Source organism: Cuculus canorus, chromosome 1 (genome assembly GCF_017976375.1).
Source record: "Cuculus canorus isolate bCucCan1 chromosome 1, bCucCan1.pri, whole genome shotgun sequence".
NCBI classification, from domain to species: Eukaryota; Metazoa; Chordata; class Aves; order Cuculiformes; family Cuculidae; genus Cuculus; species Cuculus canorus.
Genome location: NC_071401.1, coordinates 81,675,327 through 81,697,311, shown reverse-complemented (window position 1 = coordinate 81,697,311; position 21,985 = coordinate 81,675,327). Strand labels below are relative to the sequence as shown.

Genomic DNA, 21,985 nt, shown 5'->3' with positions numbered 1-21,985 from the left:
TTGATTCTTATAATGTTATAGGTTATCTTTTTTAAAATTATTTTGTTATGCATTGATTTACATAGTTTACTGAATCAGCTTTTGTACACTTTTATTTTCATATCTGACAATTATTTTATTAGCACTTTTGCTATGCCATCTTAGAGATTTTAATAAGACAGAACTGTTTAGAAATTAATACTAAAACACTGAATTTTGTGATTTAAATTTGTCTCAGGTTCTGAGGGAATCCAAATTCATCCTTTCTTTTATTCACTCAAAATAATTAAGTTAAACCAAAATTAATTTGGCCAACTGTTTGTCTTGAATGAACTTTTTAGATTATGAAGTGAAGAAATAGTAGAAAAAACTGCAAGGAAATTTTTGTTTGGCTTTGCAGGATCTATAACTGTCAAAGAACCTAATAATAATATTGAGGGGAATAATAAGGTTGAAATGATAGTGACTGTTTGAACTTTGTAGCAAAGCGTATTGATCTGACTTGCACTTATTTTGTTTAAAATTTCTTTTTAATTTTCAATGCAGGTCTTTCTTGTCAAAAAAATCTCAGGATCAGATGCTAGACAGCTTTATGCAATGAAAGTATTGAAAAAGGCCACCTTGAAAGGTAAGCATTGTTTAGAGAGAAAAGAAGAAAAAAGAAATTGTGTATGTTATACCAAAAATTAATCTTTACACACATACTGTTCTACAGATTGTATTTTAGAATTTTCTTCTACCAAACAACAAGTAGTTGAAAACAGTGTCTTGTCTTGTAAAGCCCGAAGAATTAAGTGACAGTACTACGTTGATAGTTGTAGGGGAAGGTAGGTTCCTTTCCAAGCTGAGCTCATTAGGTGAGGGTGGTTTAGTAGAGTAGTTGTGTTACATCTGCCACCTGACTTGCTCCTGAGCATTTATTTGAAACTTAATATCTTTGCTTTTTTATTTGCTGTGTATCACCAAGGACACAGTTAATGCCTTTTACTCGGTTTAAATTTAGGTCATCATATTTAAAAGTACATTATATCAGCTGTTTTATTCTAAAAGTTCTAAGCACAGGAGTTCAAGTCTTTCTTTAAAACAGATGTATGCAGTCCCTTTTCCCAAAACTTTTAGTACTTGTTCTGGATGTAGGATATATTTGATGACATGTTAAGTTAATCATCTAAATTACTTGAGCAAAAATGAGTTTTAAGATGTTTTGTTCCTTGACTGGTTTAGGTCTTGAATGATATTCAATAAATTCAAACCTGAACAATCTCAATTCTGTCCTGGAGAATTCCATAAGAAAAAAGTAGTAATGTATTTTTTACTGTAGGATAAAATGAAAGTTATCTTTCACACTAGTCCTTTAACCAGAATGTGTAGTTGTTGCTTTATGCCATTGTTTAATACTTCTGCCTATTTGTAGTTCTTTTAACTCATGACTGCACTGAAATTTCAGTGATGATTTTGGGAGTTTTAACAACTTGTAGTACTTCACCTGTGTTATTGATTGTTGTATTGATTTGCAATTTTAACGTATGGTTTCATCTGAAAATATTCATAGCATGGTGGAAGGAACAAAAATTCACATTGAATTGTGAACTTCTGCTAAAATGTTGAACCTGAATTTTTTTTTGCTTAAGATCTAGTGCTGAATATCTGTCTCACTAATCTCAGTGTATTACTTTCACTTAAAACTGTTACAGAGGGTGTATGTTTGAACAGTTTCCTATGTTTTGATTTCTCTGTACTTTGTGGCACGTTATCCTCACTGTTTACTTCCTATTTGCTGAAATTGGTTTCCACTTATTTAAGGTACTTTGATACCTCAATAGCCTTTCATTCTCCAGCATGTTAATAGCTCAGAACTGGAGTCAGAGGTCATTCAGCAGTTGCTTTTTGAAGGTATTTGAGGACTTCTCTCCATTGACATTTGATTGTGGTTAAACTTTAGGTGTAAAAATTGCAGTCCGAGCTGTGGATCTAGTTTTGCCTACAGATGGCAGGGTCTAATAAATACTGAAATTGGAAGCTCGACTTTCGTTTGGTAAAGGAGACTCATGAAAACTAAGAATTCAAGAATGGAAAAGGCTTGAGCAGAAAGGTGACACTAGCAGGAGGATGCCACATTTTTCAACCCTTTATATCTGAATTTTCAGATGCTTCTGAGTGTCTTGGGGTTGCGATTCATGTTTTAGAGCAAGTGGAGTTGCGAGCAGATGAAGATTACTGTTGGTATTAAATTAATCTGAATTTTTTTTCTGCAATTGCAATTTTTTGAGATTTACTATTGTAGTTTTAAATAATACACTGTATTGCTTGATTTTTCTATGGTTCTTTAGCTTTTTAAAATCCATTTCATAAAGTTATTTTTGTGTTCTAAAATTAGAGATAAAAATGCCCTTTAAGACCACTACTTAATTGAAAGCAGTATGCATGACTCTCTAATCAAATTTAGAGAGGATATTTTCATAGGAATTGGTTGATGTAACTACACAGTCCAACCTTGTACTGTTTAGAGCAAATCCAAGAATATACACATACAATTTGCAGACACTAGTTTATTAATACACTTTGATAGAAGGTGTCATCTTTCAATGTCTCTTTATAATGGAGAGAGAGAGAGAAACAGGGCCAAAGTGCTAGAGTCTGGCATCAAATGTATTATGAAAAATCACTACTTCCAGCAGTAGACATATAGAAACTATAGTCAGTAGAAGTCACATCTTTAATGGCTAATCCTAATGTCTAAAATGAGTTTGAGTCCTTATACTTCTTTCGATTCTCTAGCTTTCCAGTAATGCTTGTTATCCACATGACTGTCGCATAGCTAAGACTATTGAATTTTTTTCTCAACAGAATCTGCCTAAAAAATAGAATATTCTGAATTTCAATTTTATAATTTGTATGGACCTGTGGAACAGTGAAATTGCGCAGTTGTCTTGTGACACTTTCATGCCTTTAGATTTAGAGGTCAAAATTCAAATGTGATGTTCACTGTGTGTGGTGAGCACTTATTTCATGTGCTTCCATTTTTAGGAATCTGTTCTGCAGGGAAGTGTATCTATACAATCCTATTTCACAAGTAACTGTATTATTGTTAGTGCCTGTTTCTGGGCAAAGATAGCTAAACTTCAGAAAAAAAATTTACTTCTTGACTTCTCTTCCTGACATCTTATGTTTTAATACCTTAGAATTCTGGGCTGTTAACTGTACAAGGAATGCCAGCAACTTAAGCTTTGGGCTGGACTTCATTGCTCTGTGGGGCTTCCTTCAAGAAGTTGTAATATTTGGGAAAGGGGCAGTAACAAAAAAAAGGGGAAAGAAAGAGAAATGTGACATCTTAAATCACTGTAGCAAACTTTGCTACCTCTCTTCTGTTAGGGTTCTGAATTTTGTATGTCTTCTGGCAGATTTGGGGCCTTGGATGGAAACCAGGCACTGGCTAGAGTGACAGGGGAGTTGTCTAGGACAGCTGAAGCAGGTGCCGTGCTCAGCTGACCATCCTGCCTGTCTTTATAGATTGCCAGCGTCTGCACGTGGTCCTCAGTTTGATCTGTGATGGCATGGAAGCAGATACATATCCCAGTCTGAGCCAGGACAGTGGGACAGCATGGACTGCTTGAGCACTAACTGCTTCTGATGTCTGACATGCTCCTCTGTGCACACGCTTACTCTCAGTATCTCAGTAAACCTTTTTAAAATAAGATTGTCTGAAATACACACTACATTGAATGGATATTCTTTTTATTGTAAGTTCATAATAAAGAAAGGAAATTGAAAAAAAAATCCTCTTCTAAATTGTGAAGGTGCTTAATATCTAAATAGTGCAAGTTGTTTACATGAGTTAAACCAGTGTAAGCATCTTTGTGATAGTATAATTGTATTTTATGCTTATTTTGCTCTAACTTTAATTCTCCCTACTTTTTAACAGTAGAGAAGCAGTAGAGAAAACTTACTATACATAGCTGCAGCAGTTTTACTTTACTATTTAAAAGGCTAGCTAAGTATAGGGCAGACTGATGAAGGCTGGTTGTGTTTTCTCTTGTGCTTTTGTTAAATTTATTTACCCAGTCAGGTTTGGCAATAGCAGAAACTGAAGCAGATTGAAATGTATAAAGAGATTTATTAGACAACTGCACTATGAAATAAATTCTGTCTCAACTCTCTTCTGTGTAAAGTATAGTGACCTGCAGACAATTGTACTACCGCAGGATACAATCTGAAGTACATCAGTAAACATAGGAGAAATACTGATTTGCAACGTAATCTTTTTTTTTTTTAATCCTGCTCGTGTTCTGCTGTAGTTCGAGATCGGGTTCGGACAAAAATGGAACGCGATATCCTAGTAGAAGTTAACCATCCTTTCATTGTCAAGTTACATTATGGTGAGTTGCAAAAAAAAATTATTTTGATATGATAAAAATTGATGCTTGTCAAGATAGAACCTAATATTTGCATTGATGTTCAGAGAGTCATAGACAATACGTGTGCTGTCTAAATCCTGAATGTGCAAAGATTTGCTGTGTAGTAATTCTCATAGGAAGTAACTATATGGCTAACTTCATGCACAGTGTTGTATCTTTACAGGACTAAATCTTGTAGTCCTTTGATTTATTAAAAAGCAGTTATCTATGTCTAGATATTCTTTTCCAAAACCTCTTATCTCTTGTATATATAGTTCACTTTTTTTTTTAATTACTCCTTATCCTTGCATTATTTAATCTGTAGAAAGCATATGAAATGGCGTTACTTCCAGTTGCATCAAAATTGGTGGAAATGTGCCTTTTAATTTTAATAGCATGGACAACCATAAAAAGTCATTCTTGTGGAGGGGGAGAAGAAATCGGTACTCTTAACATGTTGTGTAGAAAGCAAACTGAACAAAGATTGAAGATAGTTTCTGTTGTTCATTTCTTTCGGTTTGTTTTGCTTTCTAGGATTCAGGTTTTTTCTGTAGTTCAGACGTCAGATCTCCACACTCTCTGATGTGGTTTAAATAATGTAGCTTTTACTATTTTACTTCTCATTCTTTTGCAAACTAGATGATTTCTCCCTATTAAGCAAAGTTTCCAGAGGTTTTTGATTATGTGCATTAGTTATTAATTTGCCCTTCTAAATTTAGGCGTTTTACTTCCAAAATCTGGAATGAAATGCTAATTAACCTAAAAATAACTTTATCTTTTTAGAAATTCCACTGGTGACTTGTACTATCACATGGCATGAGAGTTAATATTGTCTGATAAAGCAACAGTTACTTTACTTAGAAAGTTTTTTAAAAACAAGAAAAAAATAATAGTTCATTTTGATAATGAAAATAAGGATGAATTATCAGGTATGTTATTCTTCTGATCATGGTAGAATTAGATTATGTTTAATTTTTTTCAATTGATCTTTTCAGCTTTTCAAACAGAAGGGAAGCTATATCTTATTTTGGATTTTCTCAGGGGAGGAGACTTGTTTACACGTTTGTCTAAAGAGGTAAACTTAACTTTAATTTGAAAATTATCTCTTGATAAAATTTGACTATAAATTGCATGTATTATGAGAGATTACTTATTAATTTTAGTTTTCATTGAATAAAATTTTGAGTATCTTTTCTAACCAGCAAGGTTTATTGTTTGAGTTTTTGCACAAAGTAGTCACTTCATGAAAGTACTGTTGGTAATTTACATTGTTTCATAAAAAAGGCTTTGACAAGCAGTCTTCTTGTGCTGCTTTTAACACCTTGGAAAATTTTCTTCTCCTGTTGCTATCATGTTTAAAGATGAGTCTCAGAGCATGGATTGATATAAAGGAGTTGTATTCAAATTAACTGATTTGTGTCTGGTTTTAATTTCTAGAAATTAAATTATTTTAATATGTATTAGATAATATATAAAAATTGGTTTTTATTTAGATATGAAGACAATTACATTACTTAGAATTCTTGCTTTTTTATATTTATACTCCACTTATTTTATTCATTTTCTAATATGAACACTTCACCTTTACCATGCTTGTGGTAACTGTGTAGATATGTGAAATAACTTTGAAAAATTTTAATTCCTCAAATAAATGCTAACATTTCACATGTCGGGGTTTTGGGGTTTTTTTGCATCACTCAAGCAAAGACTTCCAAACAAATACATGTTTATAGAGATATCCAATGTATACATGGTAGCCAGAACTTGTACTTGTAGCTGCCTTGCATTTTCCCTTGCTACAGAGTATCTGGCACAGTGGGGTCACCACTACAAAGCTATATGGTTATTACAAGAGAGGTGGAATGCTATGCATTTTGTGTATACAAATATAATAGTTCCTGTGCTGATCGCATAGATGATTACATTTAATTCAGTGAAACTGTATCAAGTTGCTTCTTCTAGTTTGTTTTGCCACAGATTAAGTACAAGTTTGTCAGTATTCTAAAACTGAGATACTTTCTCCTAAAATCCATAGTTCTTTCTTGATTCCAAATGTATTTAGCTTTCATGCTGGTAGCTTTTTCATCTTAAGCCCCTCAAATTTTAGAAGTCTTAATATGGTTAGATAAGAAATACTCATTATGAGTACCTGAACTGTTTGTAACTGATGAAGTGAAATAGGCTTGCTGGATGCAATTAATGTCATCCTCGTCTCAATTCATGCAATTTTAAAATAGATCATATGATCTGCAGAGTTAAAAGTTTCTGCTTCTTCTCTATTGACTAAAAAGTGAACAGAGTTTAATTCAGAGCTAGGTGTCTACGCTGCAGATGTTGAAGGTTAGGAAAGATTAGTTCCATGCGATGTTTTAAAAGAGCATGGTGTGGATGCGTTGTCATCTTCATGGGATCCTTCATTATTTGAGCTTTAAAATGTTTTTTAGAGATTTCCCTTCTTGAATGTGTCTATACTACGTATCGGCTCTCTTGTAGAATTAACATCAGTTTTGATATCACTCTCTTCCGTTAAACAAATAAGCGGAAAATATATGGTAGTCTCCGTCCTCGAATCTTACATAAAATAATGTTCATTCGTGCTCACCATTGTTCATTTGTTGGGGTTTTTTTTTAGGCCCGTATGCTGTATCTGATGATGTTAGTCTTAATTTGGGGTTTTGAGGGAAGCTCTGAGTACTAAGTGAGGTAGAGTCAAATCATGCAGGAATTTTGTACATTATTTTTCTTTTTCTCAATTATCAGAAAAGTTTAGTTGCTATGTTTTCTGTCAGCTGGTCACAACAGTTGATATATTGCGACAACATGTTTATTTCATTGAATGTAAACAGGGATTAGTTTATCTTCCTAACAGAAGATCATAGAACCATAGAATGATTTGGGTTGGAAGGGACCTTAGATACCATCCAGTTTCAACCCCACTGCCATGGGCGGGACACCTCCCACTAGATGGGGCAGCCAGAACTTCCCTGGGCAACCTGCGCAGTGTCTCACCACCCTTATCATGAAGAATTTTTTCCTTGTGTCTAGCGTAAATCTCCCCCTCTCCAATTTATAGTCGTTCCCCCTTGTCCTATCACTAAAAGCCTTTGTGAAGAGTCCCTCCCCAGCTTTCCTACAGCCCCTTCAGGCACTGGAAGGTCGCTATAAGATCTCCTCAGAGCCTTCTCTTCTCCAGGCTGAATAAGCCCAACTCTCTCAGCCTGTCCTCGTATGGGAGGTGCTCCAGCCCTCTCATCATCTTTGTAGCCTCCTCTGGACCCATTCTAACAGCTCCATATCCTCCTTATGTTGAGGATTCCAGAACTGGACCCAAAACTCCAGGTGGTGTCTCACAAGAGCAGAGCAGAGGAGAGGAGCAGAATCACCTCCCTCAACCTGCTGGCCACACTTCATTTGATGCAGCCTTGGATACGGTTGGCCTTCTGGGCTGCAAGCGTGAATTGCTGGCTCATGTTGAGCTTCTCATCAATGAGCACCCCCAAGTACTTCTCTGCAGGGCTGCTCTCAATCACATCATCCCCCATCCTGTACTGAAACTGTGGATTGCCCTGATCCAGGTGCAGGACCTTACACTTGGCCTTGTTGAACCTCATGAGGTTCAGTGTGTGCAATTGCTATCTGAAATCTTCCTTCTGCTTTTATGTAGGCTATTTCCTTAATTTGCTCTTTGATCTACCTTTTCTGCAGTTACATCGTGGGTTTCATTTGGAGTTTTTACCATCACTGTAACTTCTTTCTCATAGTACTTAGAGCCAGTCACCTTAAGAACAAGATGCATATGCTTTTCTTGTCTCTGTGACTTTGTAGATGAAATTCAGGCATTTGGACTTCTTTAGTCCACTTGTTGTCTGGAAATGAAATGATTACATCCAGTAAAGAAGTAGGCACATTCTTTAAATGCTTCCCAAAATTTTTCAGTCCCAGTACAACATGTCTGCTCTCCTGAATAATCAGAAACGAATAACCTCAGTTTTGCAGAAAGAATGTTATGGCTTCAGAAATTATTTTTCAAGTATGTACTGTCAAATAGTATTGATTATAAATCCTGAGTTTTGTCTAACCAAGAAATTTTCATTCCTAGGGCCTTGTGTAGAAATTAATTCAAGTGCTGAGTGCAAGCTTTACAGACTTTACATGTGAAATACATTGCTTTGCTTTTTCAGGTGATGTTCACAGAAGATGATGTTAAATTTTACCTGGCAGAATTAGCACTTGCTTTAGACCATCTACATAGTCTTGGAATAATATACCGGGACCTAAAACCAGAAAAGTAAGACTCCTGCAGCAAATGCAGTGTATTAATTTGATTTGTATAGCATGTCTACATATGCACTTCTCTTTCCAGCTGTTGAATGTCAGTAATTTACTATGTAAACTGAACAGGGAGGAAGGTCAGGAAAGTTTATGGGCTATTTTAATTGAAAGGTTGCATTTCGTTTCCACTTGAACATGAGCATCCAGTTTGAGTGATATGCCAAGTACTATAAGCCATGTTCCTTAAGGATTATACTGAAATATTCCTTCCTTTCATTTTCCAGGTGTTTTAGGGTGTACAATGGAGAAGTCTTTTTGACCTTTTGTTTTTGTCATTATTCTAGAATTTCTGGACCAGAGATGAACTTAAAACAAATGCACAATACAAAGTTTCAGTTGAGCGTTTTATCTTTGCATTTGAGAGCCTAACAGCAAACATCTTTTCCAACACTGATTTTTAAAATCCACTGCAGTAAGAGCAGAATGGAATATAAATTTTAAAGTAAAATATGAAAATAGTAAGTCACAGGCTTTATTTAACATATTGATGATCACATAATTACACTTAAAATTTAAAATAGCCTTGAAGTTACAATTATGGTGTAGTATTGTGTCTCAATATGTTAGTGTTCCCAGCTTCATTCAAATGACTGAATTCTGTCTCCTGTTTGTCTTTCCTCCAGTAATTATCTTTTTTTTAGCTTTAGAAGATGTAAAGGAGAAAATGTCACTGCTACCATCTGGAACATTAGAACCTTTTAGATATGTATGCTGTAGTGTTACTCTCTACCCTGAGAGCGATCTAAATGACAATATAATGTGCTCATCTCCTCTGTTGTGCTTAATCAGATAGTTGACATCCACTGCCTCGTTTGCAAGGAAATCTATAACAACTCTGAAGTCCTGCTGTTCTTGGTGATTCCCCCTCTCTGTTACGGCTATACAGAGAACCTGAAAAGTCTACGTGAGATAACTGTCTCATATAAATGATTAGTGGAAAAGAGCAAAGATTAGTAACAAGTATCACAGAACCTGGCTGTTACGTGGAACTTCCATTGGGATAGCTTGTTCTTTTGTGCCTTTACTGGGAAAAAAAAAAATACAAATTTTAAAATGCTTAGCCCTGACTGACTAAAAGGGAAAGATTCACACTGGAATCAGACATTTGGAGACTTTCTGCATGGGACTGCACTTATAAATGAGCAGGAATGAATTATGTTTAAACTTCAAGATTATTCTGTTAAGTAATCCAGAAGTGAGAAAAAATAAGCTTACCAAGTGGAAAAAGATTTTTAAAAAGCAGAGCAAGAGAGCTTTAGTTATTTTGCCAACATTTAGTTCCAAGAGGAAAGGAACAAAATAGTAATTGTCGGTAGACTAAATAGCTATTGCCTTGATCTTATTATTTTTTTTAAAGTATGTGTCTGTACTTATAGAAAAGCCTTCGTTTTAATCCCTGAGTGCATCTGGTTAACAAATCTGTCAGCAGTTGAAATGACTTTTAAGTTATGGATGAGTTTGTAGGAACTCTCACAGGCTCTATCTATTCTGTGGGCCTGTTTCCCGCCATGGGAACTGCAAGAAGCAAAAGGGAGGGATGGCAGAAACAAACAAGCAGCGTATGCCTGGGTCATGTCTCATTCCCAGGATGAAATGCAGCTCCCCACAGGAGAAGCTGGAGGAGCTAAGTCAGCTGTGTAGGTGGTGTTACAGAGTCCATGACTTGAATACTTGGCATGCTTTGAATTGTGATTATATTCAGTGGTGGTTAAGAATAGTTGGCATCTCAGAGAATTGTGGCCTTTTTTCTGATTGAAATAAACAGGCAGAAGCACAAGGCCTGCTCTAATTAAGTATAGGGCCCGTGGGTCCTGTCCTTTGGTATAATATGAGAATATTTATTACTTGTGTTTTTTGACATGGCCAGCATCCTTTGAAATGGTAATTACAAATGAATACCCATTTTGTATACGTATGCAAATGTACATTACATTAATGTATCTTGCTGAGTTTTAAGAGACATAGAAATATAGTCTATTTTTAACAGTTGTGGTAATGATACATGCTGCAGGTGGCCTACACTGAAAGTTCAAAACAAATGTTACTACATACTGTGCTGAATTTAACCAAATAGGTAAATAAAACTCTTTAAACTGATTATGTTTCTTTAAAAAAAAAATGTGTATTTTCGAAGTGTCTCCTCAGGATTCATTTTTATATATGTTCACGTCTGCTTGTCTTTGTGTATGCTCTTCTGTTCATTCCTAAATATTGTCCGTACATTGTCTGAAACAACAGTTCAAATATATTTTAATTAATTTATTTTTTTTTATTTTGGTTTTTAGCATCCTGCTTGATGAGGAAGGACACATCAAACTGACAGGTGAATAAAGGGAAATTACAACACCTGGTTCTTTTCTGTTTGTAATAAGAGCTTTCATTTTCCTTTTTTTCAATAAAGCGATATGGTAAAATAAGTCATCTGAACCGGTAGGTAATTTTGTTGTGGAACAAATAGTGTAATTATTTTGAAGTAAATGAAATATGTTAATATTTAAGTAAGATACCTACTTTATAAGTACATTTGATGTTATGAACCTGTGATAATGCAAGGAGAGGAGGAGAATTCCGTAATTCCCGTATGTGTATTTGGATGTGTATATGAATGATATGATCACATTTCAGAGTATAGTGGAAGTATTAACCATAAGTGATATTTTCTTTTTTTTTTTTTCCAAAACTATCCACACATTTAGAACTATTCATTTTTCTTCCAGATTTTGGCTTAAGTAAGGAATCAATTGATCATGAAAAAAAAGCCTACTCTTTCTGTGGAACAGTGGAATATATGGCACCAGAAGTTGTTAACAGACGAGGCCATACACAGAGTGCAGACTGGTGGTCTTTTGGTGTTTTAATGGTAGGTTTCTGGTAAATGTAAATAATAACTGTGCTTTGCCAGGTTTGGTGAAACAAATCAAACATTAAACTGTAAGGTGAGCTTTAAATTAATTGTAGCTAGTGAAAATGTCTAAATTATATGAAATTAATAACAGTACGACAGTGTTTGGATCCAGAACATGGACTAGGTCTTGTATCAACACCAAAAATATGCCATATCTTTGTTATAGTTGAATTGAAATATTATGCATCTCTTGTAGTTTGAATGTTTCGGAGACTAATAGGAATACTAAAATATGCAGGAAAAATACTGTGTCTTCCAAGACAGGGAAGAAATTTAGATCCAAATTTCAAATTTGAATTTATCCTGAAGTGGAAAAAAATTATTTATAACTTACTAAAGAGTCTCCCGCATAATTACAGCTTAGTGGAATAATGACAGCTTTGCTCTCACACATCAAAATAATATAAAGACACTGAGCTGGTATGAGAAATAGTTGCTCAATTGCTTACAATATTTCTGCAAGGAACTAACTTCTATGAAGTTGCAGGGTCGGGGAAAATAAGATGTCTATCAAACGTTGCTTTGGAAAAGAACAATATGTATTTGGTGTTTTGAGAATGCTGAATGGCTTTTTATAATCTTTGTGTGCATTTTTGACATAAGGATTAAGTAATTGTACTTTTTAAAGGAAATGTTATTGTTTCTTACTGCTTCTGCTACATATGACTGTAACAGTACAACTAATGTGTGCGCTTCATAATATGAGGATTCTTGTGTCTGAAAATAAGTCATCCTATCACCTTTTAATCGTTTAGAATGCTGTTGTGATCTGAAAACTGACTTTGTAAAAGTGGTACCTGTTAACTAACCTCTTTCCAGAGAGGCGCACACCCCCCCCCTCAACTGCACATTTCTTGAATAAGAACAGTCAGTTAAGAGTTAATTACAGAGTAGTTTTAGAATATTTGTAATTGATAACACAAGCATAGTTAAACTTTGACTTTGCTTGATGAAGTTAGAAAACGTAATTTTGTGCTTATGAAGTGTGTATGTTAAAGTTGAAAATCGTTGAAAGCTGTTAGATGTGATTCATGTAGCTTTTTGCCATCTAAGTGCACTGCATTTTAAACAGTTTGGTTTCTACTTTGAATAGAAAAATATAACCTTAAAAAGCAAATTATCTTAATTAGCATATGGGGTACAGTGCAGTTTTGTCTAAGAAATATTTGTTTCTGTATTTCTAGTTTGCATGGTTATTTTCATAGACAATCTATGTGTATCCTCTAAAATCACTCTTAATTAGAATCTGGATTGATTGAGGTTTCAAGTGGTTGTTGATGTGATATGAGTACATGGTATCTAGATAGAATGGAAATTATAGCATAGAAATGGAGACTAGAAAGATATCTCGACAACTCATTTGGCTTCTTTTCTCCTGCTGCTAGACGTTAAGTATGTTTAAACCATCCTTGAGAAGTATATTCCAATTTGTCCTTTACTACAGTGACTGTTTTAAGGGATGCTAGACATCTAAAAACTTTCATTTAAAGTTTTCAGAACCATTATGTATTTGTTGAGATACTCTTGCTGAAATAAAAGATGATAGCTAGGGAAAGCCAGTGTAGGCTTATTCTTAAAGTACTATTGGCCTGTTGAAGTTGGAATATAGTACTGGGGGAGGGCACATCACAAAGAATTGTATGCAGAGTTCTTTAAGCAAGTGAGAAAATATAAACAAAGGTTAATTTTTTTGATAGTTTTGGATTATGCCTTTCATATCTTCCTGACAATTGCCTTAAGAAGTGTTAAAGTTAAAAGTAGGGGTGTTTCATGTTTGCATTACATTAAATTTTAAGTTTATATGTAAAAAATAGTATCTAGAGTAAAAAGTATCTAGTAGGAGTGAAGTGTTGGCAGCTTTTATTCTCTGAATACTTTATAGGGAAATGAGAAAATTAAAATATTATTTTAATAAAAAGGGGTTTTAAAAAATGCTATTAGTGCAACTTCATGCTTTTATTGTAGATCTAAGAATACAGTAGTTGCACATTATTCACTGGAGTTATCCATGTAAATTTTTAACGCTTTGAAGGCTGAATGTTTGGGCCATAACAGAAAAGAGTAACAGAGGATAATGTCTTGTATTCAGGATGACTTAAGTCTGTGTGAGCTGTTCAGAAGGCTCCTTTACAATTATTTTAATTTTGATGGCTTTAAGTTTATGCCATGAAATTTCATTAAACTAAATTGTTCTGCAGTTCTTAAACTGAAAGTCAGAATTTCTCCCTCACAGTGCTGGCCACCGTAACTGCTGCCAGACTGCTTTCACTGCCTCACTTAGATCTGATATCCCTGCAGTATACTGCAGTCTAACAGAAATCCCTTTATATTTATCTATTTTTACTCAGTCACTTTCAGAACAAATCAGTATTTTAACAGTGTCTGTTGCCTACTGCCGGACACTGTAAAATGTGCATGCACGTACTGTGTAGCTCTTACGTGTTTCTTCAGGCTTTACTTCTGCTGTATGCATACAGTAACCACTTTTCATCATGCATGTCTTTGTCAATCAACTAACCTTTTTCCCCTTTCCGGTGAAGACTATGTACATGCCAATTTTAAAAATTTTGACCTTTTTAAATATCTCTGCATGAGGAGAAATAGTCACTAACTTTTGAAAGGGGAATCTTTTTCCTTACCCCTCACCCTCTTGAAAATTAAAATACAGCTGTATAGAACAAGTCTTCCAAGAATAAACTTTTTAGGCAGAAATTAAACACAGAACGTTATAGTCTAAATTGTTCACATAAAAGCATGTAAAGCAAGGTATCAATATAGGAAAAATATTTGGCAGCTTTAGAAAGGGCTAAGGCTGCTCAATGTTCATAGTAATTTAACTTGTACTATGAGAAGTTTTTTTGCACAGATTTGATTCTTAACATGCATGAATTTTGGAAGGTTAAGATGCTAAGTAGTTTTGTCAAAAATTAGATTTTGTCCAGGTAATGTAATTGATGAAAGTTTTACTCTATACAGTTTGAAATGCTCACTGGTACTCTACCTTTCCAAGGGAAAGACAGAAAAGAAACCATGACTATGATTCTCAAGTGAGTACACTCTTATTTATATATCTCATCAGGTATTCTACAGGGATGCCCTCCGGGCTGCAATATCTAATTTCTACTCTTCCCTCATTTCCAAAGGTACTGGTAAATCCTCACTCCCTATTCCATACTATTAATTCCCTTTGCCACCTATCTAATTTGCCTTTCTTATTTCTCCTCCATACCAGGTACAAAGAATTTCATAGCAGCTCTTTAATCTGTAATAATAACTTCTCCAACCTTATTATCTTTCCCATTGTATTTCCATAATATTTTGTTAACTTCCTTCTCCTTATTGATAACCTGTGAATTTTTCCTTGGTTTCCTTGGTTTTTTTTTTTTTTTTTTTTTTTTGAGAAAGTATTCTCTCTCCTTATCTTTCTCTATTTTACCAACTCCTGGCCCCACTTTATGTTACTGACAACAGCTTGCTTCCCTGATACTTCCCCTATTTGCTAAAGTGTATCCTCCCTTATGTACTCACCTATGACTTGCCCAGGCTCAAATTTTCTCCTTTGCCATTTCCAGTATAGGGTTTGCATTAGCTTTATTGTAGAAATTTATTTTCTTCATGCAGTTAACGTTCTTGGGTTTCTAGTGTAGGCCTGCTTTTTTTTTCTTGCTGGTCCCCCTATGTATACTCTGAACTAATAAAACATGTGACATAATTGTCCAGCTTTTGGGACTGTAGCCTCATGCTGTGCAAACAGTTCTGTTTCCTCATGTCATAATTTCGCTTCTCTGTTTCCAGGCATTTTTAACTAATATTGTGGGACAATTTTTTCTCATTTGCTTTCTGTTTCATTATTTATTGTTGTTCTTAGTCCCATTACTACTTGTCTACCTATATATTAAAGCCAGCTTTATTTTACATCAACAGGCTGCTTTGAAAAGTAAATATATGAAATTCTTTCATATTTTTTCTAAGTAATTAGAATGTGAGAACAGCTAGAAAACAAACTCATTCTTTTCCATGCCTTTGCTTTCATAATGCTTAAGTGTTGTTATTCTTTGCCCTTGTTTTTGTTCCTCATCTTATATCTGCAAATATATTTAATGGTGCTGATTTCTTGTACTGCCTCAATACCATGGCAATTGAAATCTTCGTGTTGTGATTATTGAATGTCTTTGACTGAAAGGTTCTATCTATTCACAGCAAGCATAAACTTCTTCTGACCACCTCCTACTTAGAAGAAGCTACTCTGAAATAGTTCTGCTGCACTCTCACTTGTTTCAGGAACCTTACTTTTTTTTTCTATCCATATCTCACAAGTCACGTTTTTCTGTTTTCTGCCTGCATGTGACTCCACTCTGTTCCTCAACAATCTTTCCACTGTTGCTACAAAAATCTTCTGTTCAGCTGCTGTGTAAAATATTCTCTTTGCATCTCCTCAGTTAATTGACATTCATAATTGCTTTCAGACTTCATCTGAGCATGTGTCTCTAATTCCCTTTCCAACTTCTTTCCTTTCCACCTTCTAGTCTTTGTAATTGTCATTAGTTTCAGAGAGCTACACAAAAGATGTGGTATGAAGTAAAGAAATTGTACCTCTGTTTCAGTGTTTTTTATACTCATGATTGTTACATACATATAAATTTATTTTGCTGTTGGTAATATGAACAGCTGAAAAACAGAAGATATTTTGCAGTCTTTTCTGCTAAGTTCATATTTTTTGTCTGGCCCCAAAAGAATGGCAGTATGTTTTCATTTTGTTTTCTGTGTACTAGTAAATGTGCTATATTTCTCCTTAAATTTTTCATAAAACTGTTTGGAATAGACAGGCATGCATATATTAATTCATGTTTTTGTAGTGTTATCATTTAAAGATATATTGCTTTTCTTGTGTTCAGTTCCTGAAAATCCACAGAAAATGTATTACAAGATGTTTTCCTGAGCTCTATATTTGTCTCAACATTACCAGGACGAGAATTTGTTTATTCTTGTGTGTTTTACCTAAAACTGAGAAACTCTGCAATTTGGAGAAATAGTGGTTTGGAGGAATAAAGTTAATTTTTTTAAAGCATCTTTTCTCCTTTACTGAAGGATATGCCTTTATATGCTTTCATATGAAATATTGCCTTCCTCCATCAGGACTGTCAGAAAAAAATTGCTGTCACTCATGTAGTTGTATGACTTAGGACCTGGTGGTTGTCTTTTCTTCTGTTGCTTACACGACCAGTAAATGATTTTATGGAAGGTGCTCCTTCATTGTGGAAAGGGAGCAATGACAGTCTTAACCTCTGTAGTTTGCACACAGGTCTCCAATTCGCTCCACTGTTAACTGCAGTACATAGTGGTCCTTTAGAATTTATTCTAATGTATTCTCTTCCTGCTCGTTGAGTCATTTGTCTGTAAGATTAATTGCAGATATGTTTTTGGCCTGGTTTTAGATTTTTCTAAGCAGTTGACCTCTCAATCTGAACCTCCAGGGCTGCATCCTACTGTTGGAGCGTTTTCGAATTATAATAGGACAAAGGTTTCCATCCACAGTCCTGTCATACTTAGTTGCATGTTCTTTGTCCTTCAATAACATTGTTAGTGATACCATTGTGCTTCAGCAGACAGTGTGTTCTCTGCATTCTTCTTACAGTGTAGCTCTTTGATACTTTGCAGTGAGTAGCAATTACATCAATTAAATCACCGCATATAAAGCACATAAATAAGAATTCAGCAGCTAGAGGTGCGTGGCAGTCAGGGAAGCGTTGGGTGGTCCACTGCCCATTCCTCCACTCAGTTGGCAGTCTTGATCTGCCTACAGGATGTTATTGAAGAACCCAAAGAAGGCAAAATTTTCCAGGCCTTCCTCTTGTCCCTCACAACCTTTAATGCAGAAATTAATGGAAAATTTAGTCAATTCCAGTTTTAAAGTGATGAGTAGTGAATTAATGGCAATATGTATGCATCTGGTGAAGTGATGGGGAGGTAGACATCTAGGAATAGCAGGGAACACAAGACACGTGTCTTCTGCTTGAAACACAGGGAAAAAGTTGTGTCATGGATTGTTACAGAAAAGTTCAAGCTACAGGTTGGATGAGAGATCAAAAGGAGGGAATCATATCCATCCTTACCATTATCATGGTCATAAGAAAAATTAAGGGCTGGTAATGGTGAGAGGGTAGAGGCTCAATATTAAATGGAGAGGAGAAAAATATGGCAAGAGTTACAAAACAAAATCAAATAAGAAAGCTACAAAAACTTAAATCTGAAGATTCAGGACTGGCAAGTTTGAAAGTAAAATTTGAAATGGATGGGGGGGAGCAGGAAGAAAGAAGGAAAGAAGGGAGTGATCTTCTTTTTCATCTGCTAATCTTGCAAGATCTGTTCTACCTTAATTTAATTTCTGTTTTCTTGCTTAGGTTTCCTGTTGTTTTGCTTGGCTGTTCTTGGTGCACAAGTCTGTCATACTGTGGTAGTTTAATTACCTTTCTAAAATATCTTATCTTACTGTTAGAATGGATTTGCTGGTTTGATGTCATTTGGTTGGACAACTGGACTTGAAAGTTACCAAAACGTTCAAGTTTGTAAATTGTTACCCTATAACTATTCTTTTCTACATCTTTTACCACCTCTTCCTCTGCTTAAGTTCCGGGGTCATTTCAGAAAATATTATACTACTCAAACAGGAAAAAAAAAAAAAAAAAAAAAGAAAAAGAAATTAAGGTTTTATGTGACTGACAGCACTTTTGCTCTGTTTCTGATGTCTGAAGGCAATTTATCAGTGATGTTATATTGTTTGATATGGATTTGTTGAATGAAAAAGAACAGGGGAATGCAGAGTTAATTCTTACCTAAATATGTTTGTATGCTATTAATTATTTTTGTTCTGTAGGGCCAAACTTGGAATGCCCCAGTTCTTGAGTCCTGAAGCACAGTCTCTTCTGCGAATGCTCTTCAAAAGAAACCCAGCAAACAGATTAGGTAAAGTGTTTAGCGGAATACTTGAAGTTTGATCATAATATTGATAACATTAGTGTTCATTAAATTGACTACATAAGTTTACGGTTTCTTTTGTAAAAAAGGCTTTGAAGAAAGAACGTAGTTTGACTGTTTGCTTTTATAACGACCAACAAAATGTTATCTTTTTTGCTATTCATATGTCTAAAATTAATGCAGAAGAAATAAGAAATATAATTTTGCTAGTCATTCTTTTAACCAAGAAGAAAATAATTCATAGACATTTTTCTTCCTTATAAAAGGAGCAGGTCCAGATGGAGTTGAGGAGATTAAGAGGCATGCATTCTTTTCCAAAATAGATTGGAATGTGAGTATCTAATTGAAAATTAGTTCAGTAAATTTCTTTAAGTGTTTGATGGCATGTTATAACTTTTTAATTCACTCTGGTCTGTACCTTCTCTTCAGAAATTGTACAGGAGAGAAATTCATCCTCCTTTTAAACCTGCAACTGGCAGACCTGAAGATACGTTTTATTTTGACCCTGAGTTTACAGCAAAAACTCCAAAAGGTAAAAAGAGGAGAATGAAATAATTTACATATTTTAAAACTAGAAACATTATTCCTGTTCAGGTCATGTAGAACATCTTGTTTTTCGAGGTGTTGCTGGGCTGAGTGAATGCTTATGGACAACTATTCCATAGAAGTTTTTGTGGTCTTTGGTGTAAATACATCACAAGGGGCAACTGAGTTGTCCTGTGTTAAAAGTAAAGTAAATCTCATCAACAAAACATATACGTAAGTTCAATTTTACTTATCTAGGCAATCTTTTTTTTTTTTACTTAGAAAAGATAATCCACATCTGTTTCTTTAAAGACTATATTCTATGGCTTCATTTAATTCATGGTGGTGACTCTACGTACTGTTTATATGTAGTAACTTAGTCATTTCAGACTTTGAGTCTCGAAGTTGCTGTTTCAGTGCAGTCTGTCTCTGCATAGTTTTACACTGATCCATTCAAAATATGATAGAAATTGTCTTTACAAATTTAGAATGTTAGCAAAATGTGAGCACTTCTCTTCCATAAACTCAACATAAATATGCTGCTATATGTAAATATTTTCTGGAAAGTACTCTGTTTTGTGTAATAAAATATTGTTTAATAGGAATACAATCTTTGTTGTCATTGATTATCAGTTGTATTTCTAGGTGGTATATGCAAAACAGTTCAGTAATTATTTGCATTTTGATCCTCAGAAACACTTTCTGCAAATTCCAGTTTCTGTGTACTTTATAGAATAAAGGTGTACTTTGCTCTTCAGAGGAGACATAATCTCATCTCCGCATTTTAAAAACTGCTTCTAAGTAGATGATGTGTTTTTCAGATTCACCTGGTATCCCCCCTAGTGCTAATGCACATCAGCTTTTTAGGGGATTTAGTTTTGTTGCAATTGCATCGGATGATGAAAGCCAAGCAATGCAGACAGTTGGAGTGCATTCAATTGTCCAGGTGAGTGTATCTGCTTTAAAAAAAGTCAATAAGTCAGTGTTGCTATCTCTTGATGGAGAGATTATTTCTGTCGTCGTAGAATGAAGTAAGTACCATTACAAAGTCATTATCGTTTTTGTACAGGTAAAGTAAAAATCGAATTATCTAATCCAAACAGTCTGTGAAGGTGCAGGATCTGTTTCATTACTGAGCAGCCATGAGTGTGAATAGGCTTCAGCCTTTAAATGAAAATATTCTACTAACTGTACTGTACTAACTAACTGTGCTTTCTATTTAATATCAAGCTGTAATTATAAGATGGAGAGGAATAACAGGTGGCTTGACCTTTTTCCCCCTATGCATGGAAATACCAATTAATTCCTGTGGTGTAGTAGGAGGCACTGGAGAACAGTTGTGAATTGCATGTTTTAGACTGTTGTATGTTTTGGAATCTGTGACCCAGGACATATTCCATCCTGCCCAAGCCACTCAAGTTAATGTGATAGTCTGTGATATTTTGTGATTAATTTCAGTGTATCATGCAGGCCAATGTTATGGTACACACACAAGCTTTGGCTTCCTTGCAGTATTCGAATGACTCTGATCTAGTCTTCCATATTAATAATTGTGAGGTTGTCACTTTTACTAGCCTGTCATGGTTTCTACTCTTACATGTTCTGTTACTGTCAGCACTGCTTATTTTTGGATAACAAAGCTTTGCTTAGGTGTAATTTTTTTTTTGTGTGTGTGTGTGAGAAAGGAAAGGTGAACCTCGCGCTAGAATGGGTGGAGGCATGGCTTGCCTCCTTAGGGGAGGCAGAGGTCATTCTAAAAGCATGCTTTAGCACTGAAAGGTTTGCAGCCAGCGGGGGAAAAAAGTAGATGCATTTATAGGAAATAAAACTGGTAGACCTCTGCAAAAACTGTACTTCTACCTCTTCTTTCTGCTTTTAATAATTCTGATTGTTGAGGAAGACTGAGTCATGCAAAACAACTGGTGATATAAATTGTATTGCAAATTTCTTACTGGTATATAGGTAAAGATTGAAAGGCATGCTATATGAATGGGTTTATTTATATTTTCATTGTAAAGATATTTTGCAAATGCATGAGAATTTTTTTAAAACCAGTTTATTCAAAATATTGAGTAGATCTATTTCTTTAATGCTCTTATATGCATAGGATAGTCATAACATGCCTGTTTGTACGCATCGCCTGTTTCATGTGTAATAAACTATTACATTTCAAGGGAGTTTAGATATTTTTATTCTAAAGGAGCTTTTGTGATACAGGGATCAGAATGACTTCTGGTCCTGAAGTCTTACTACAAATTTCTACAACCTTTTCTGTGCTCCTCCTTTCCCACATAGTTTTGTGGATGAAATTCTTTTTTTGTGCATGGTTTCCTTCTCGTACTTGTAAGAGTCTGTTTCTCTGCTGCCTTTCCTCTGTGCCCCTCAACCACTTCCTTACTCTTATTTCCTCTTTTCTGTGCTGCAGGATACCCAGATGGTTTCCTGAAAATGCTTTGCATCCTTTGCACAAGCTCCTTATACTAGAATACCATTTCCTTCCCTTACAAGAGTGAACACTTGTCATTCTTTCAGCTTTATATTTCCGTGAAAGGATTTTTTTACTGCCATTCCATGCAGTTACCAGTTAATCTGATTCTATTTAGTATGTCTGAATTTTCCAGCTGGCCTTCATCTTACAGATAATAGAAACAGTGATGTATTTTTACCGTTATTTTGTCATCATTTTATCATGTAGTCTTCTGATCTTTGTTTTGGAGATTCTGTCTTTAAATTAATAAATATGTTAACCAGAAAGATTATGTTGTCAGTTTCTAAAATATACTGTGTATTATTTACAATGTGTCTAATATATAATCTATCTCATACTAATATCAAACAAAAGTTAGTAGCTATTTAGACCACTTTGACATAGAAC

General features: G+C 34.8%; 1 protein-coding gene across 3 annotated transcripts in view; it reads left to right on the top strand.

Moving 5' to 3' along the window:
- RPS6KA3 (ribosomal protein S6 kinase A3) overlaps positions 1 to 21,985 on the top strand; it is a 79,836-nt gene that overhangs the window by 38,897 nt on the left and 18,954 nt on the right. For all 3 annotated transcript variants that reach the window (XM_054070924.1, XM_054070913.1, XM_054070933.1), the window contains exons 4-14: positions 526 to 607; positions 4,275 to 4,355; positions 5,369 to 5,448; positions 8,555 to 8,661; positions 10,991 to 11,028; positions 11,423 to 11,565; positions 14,587 to 14,657; positions 18,485 to 18,573; positions 18,852 to 18,916; positions 19,015 to 19,117; positions 19,932 to 20,056. In XM_054070924.1, coding sequence (XP_053926899.1) covers positions 526 to 607; positions 4,275 to 4,355; positions 5,369 to 5,448; positions 8,555 to 8,661; positions 10,991 to 11,028; positions 11,423 to 11,565; positions 14,587 to 14,657; positions 18,485 to 18,573; positions 18,852 to 18,916; positions 19,015 to 19,117; positions 19,932 to 20,056 — 984 coding nt within the window. The remainder of the gene's footprint in view (positions 1 to 525; positions 608 to 4,274; positions 4,356 to 5,368; positions 5,449 to 8,554; positions 8,662 to 10,990; positions 11,029 to 11,422; positions 11,566 to 14,586; positions 14,658 to 18,484; positions 18,574 to 18,851; positions 18,917 to 19,014; positions 19,118 to 19,931; positions 20,057 to 21,985) is intronic.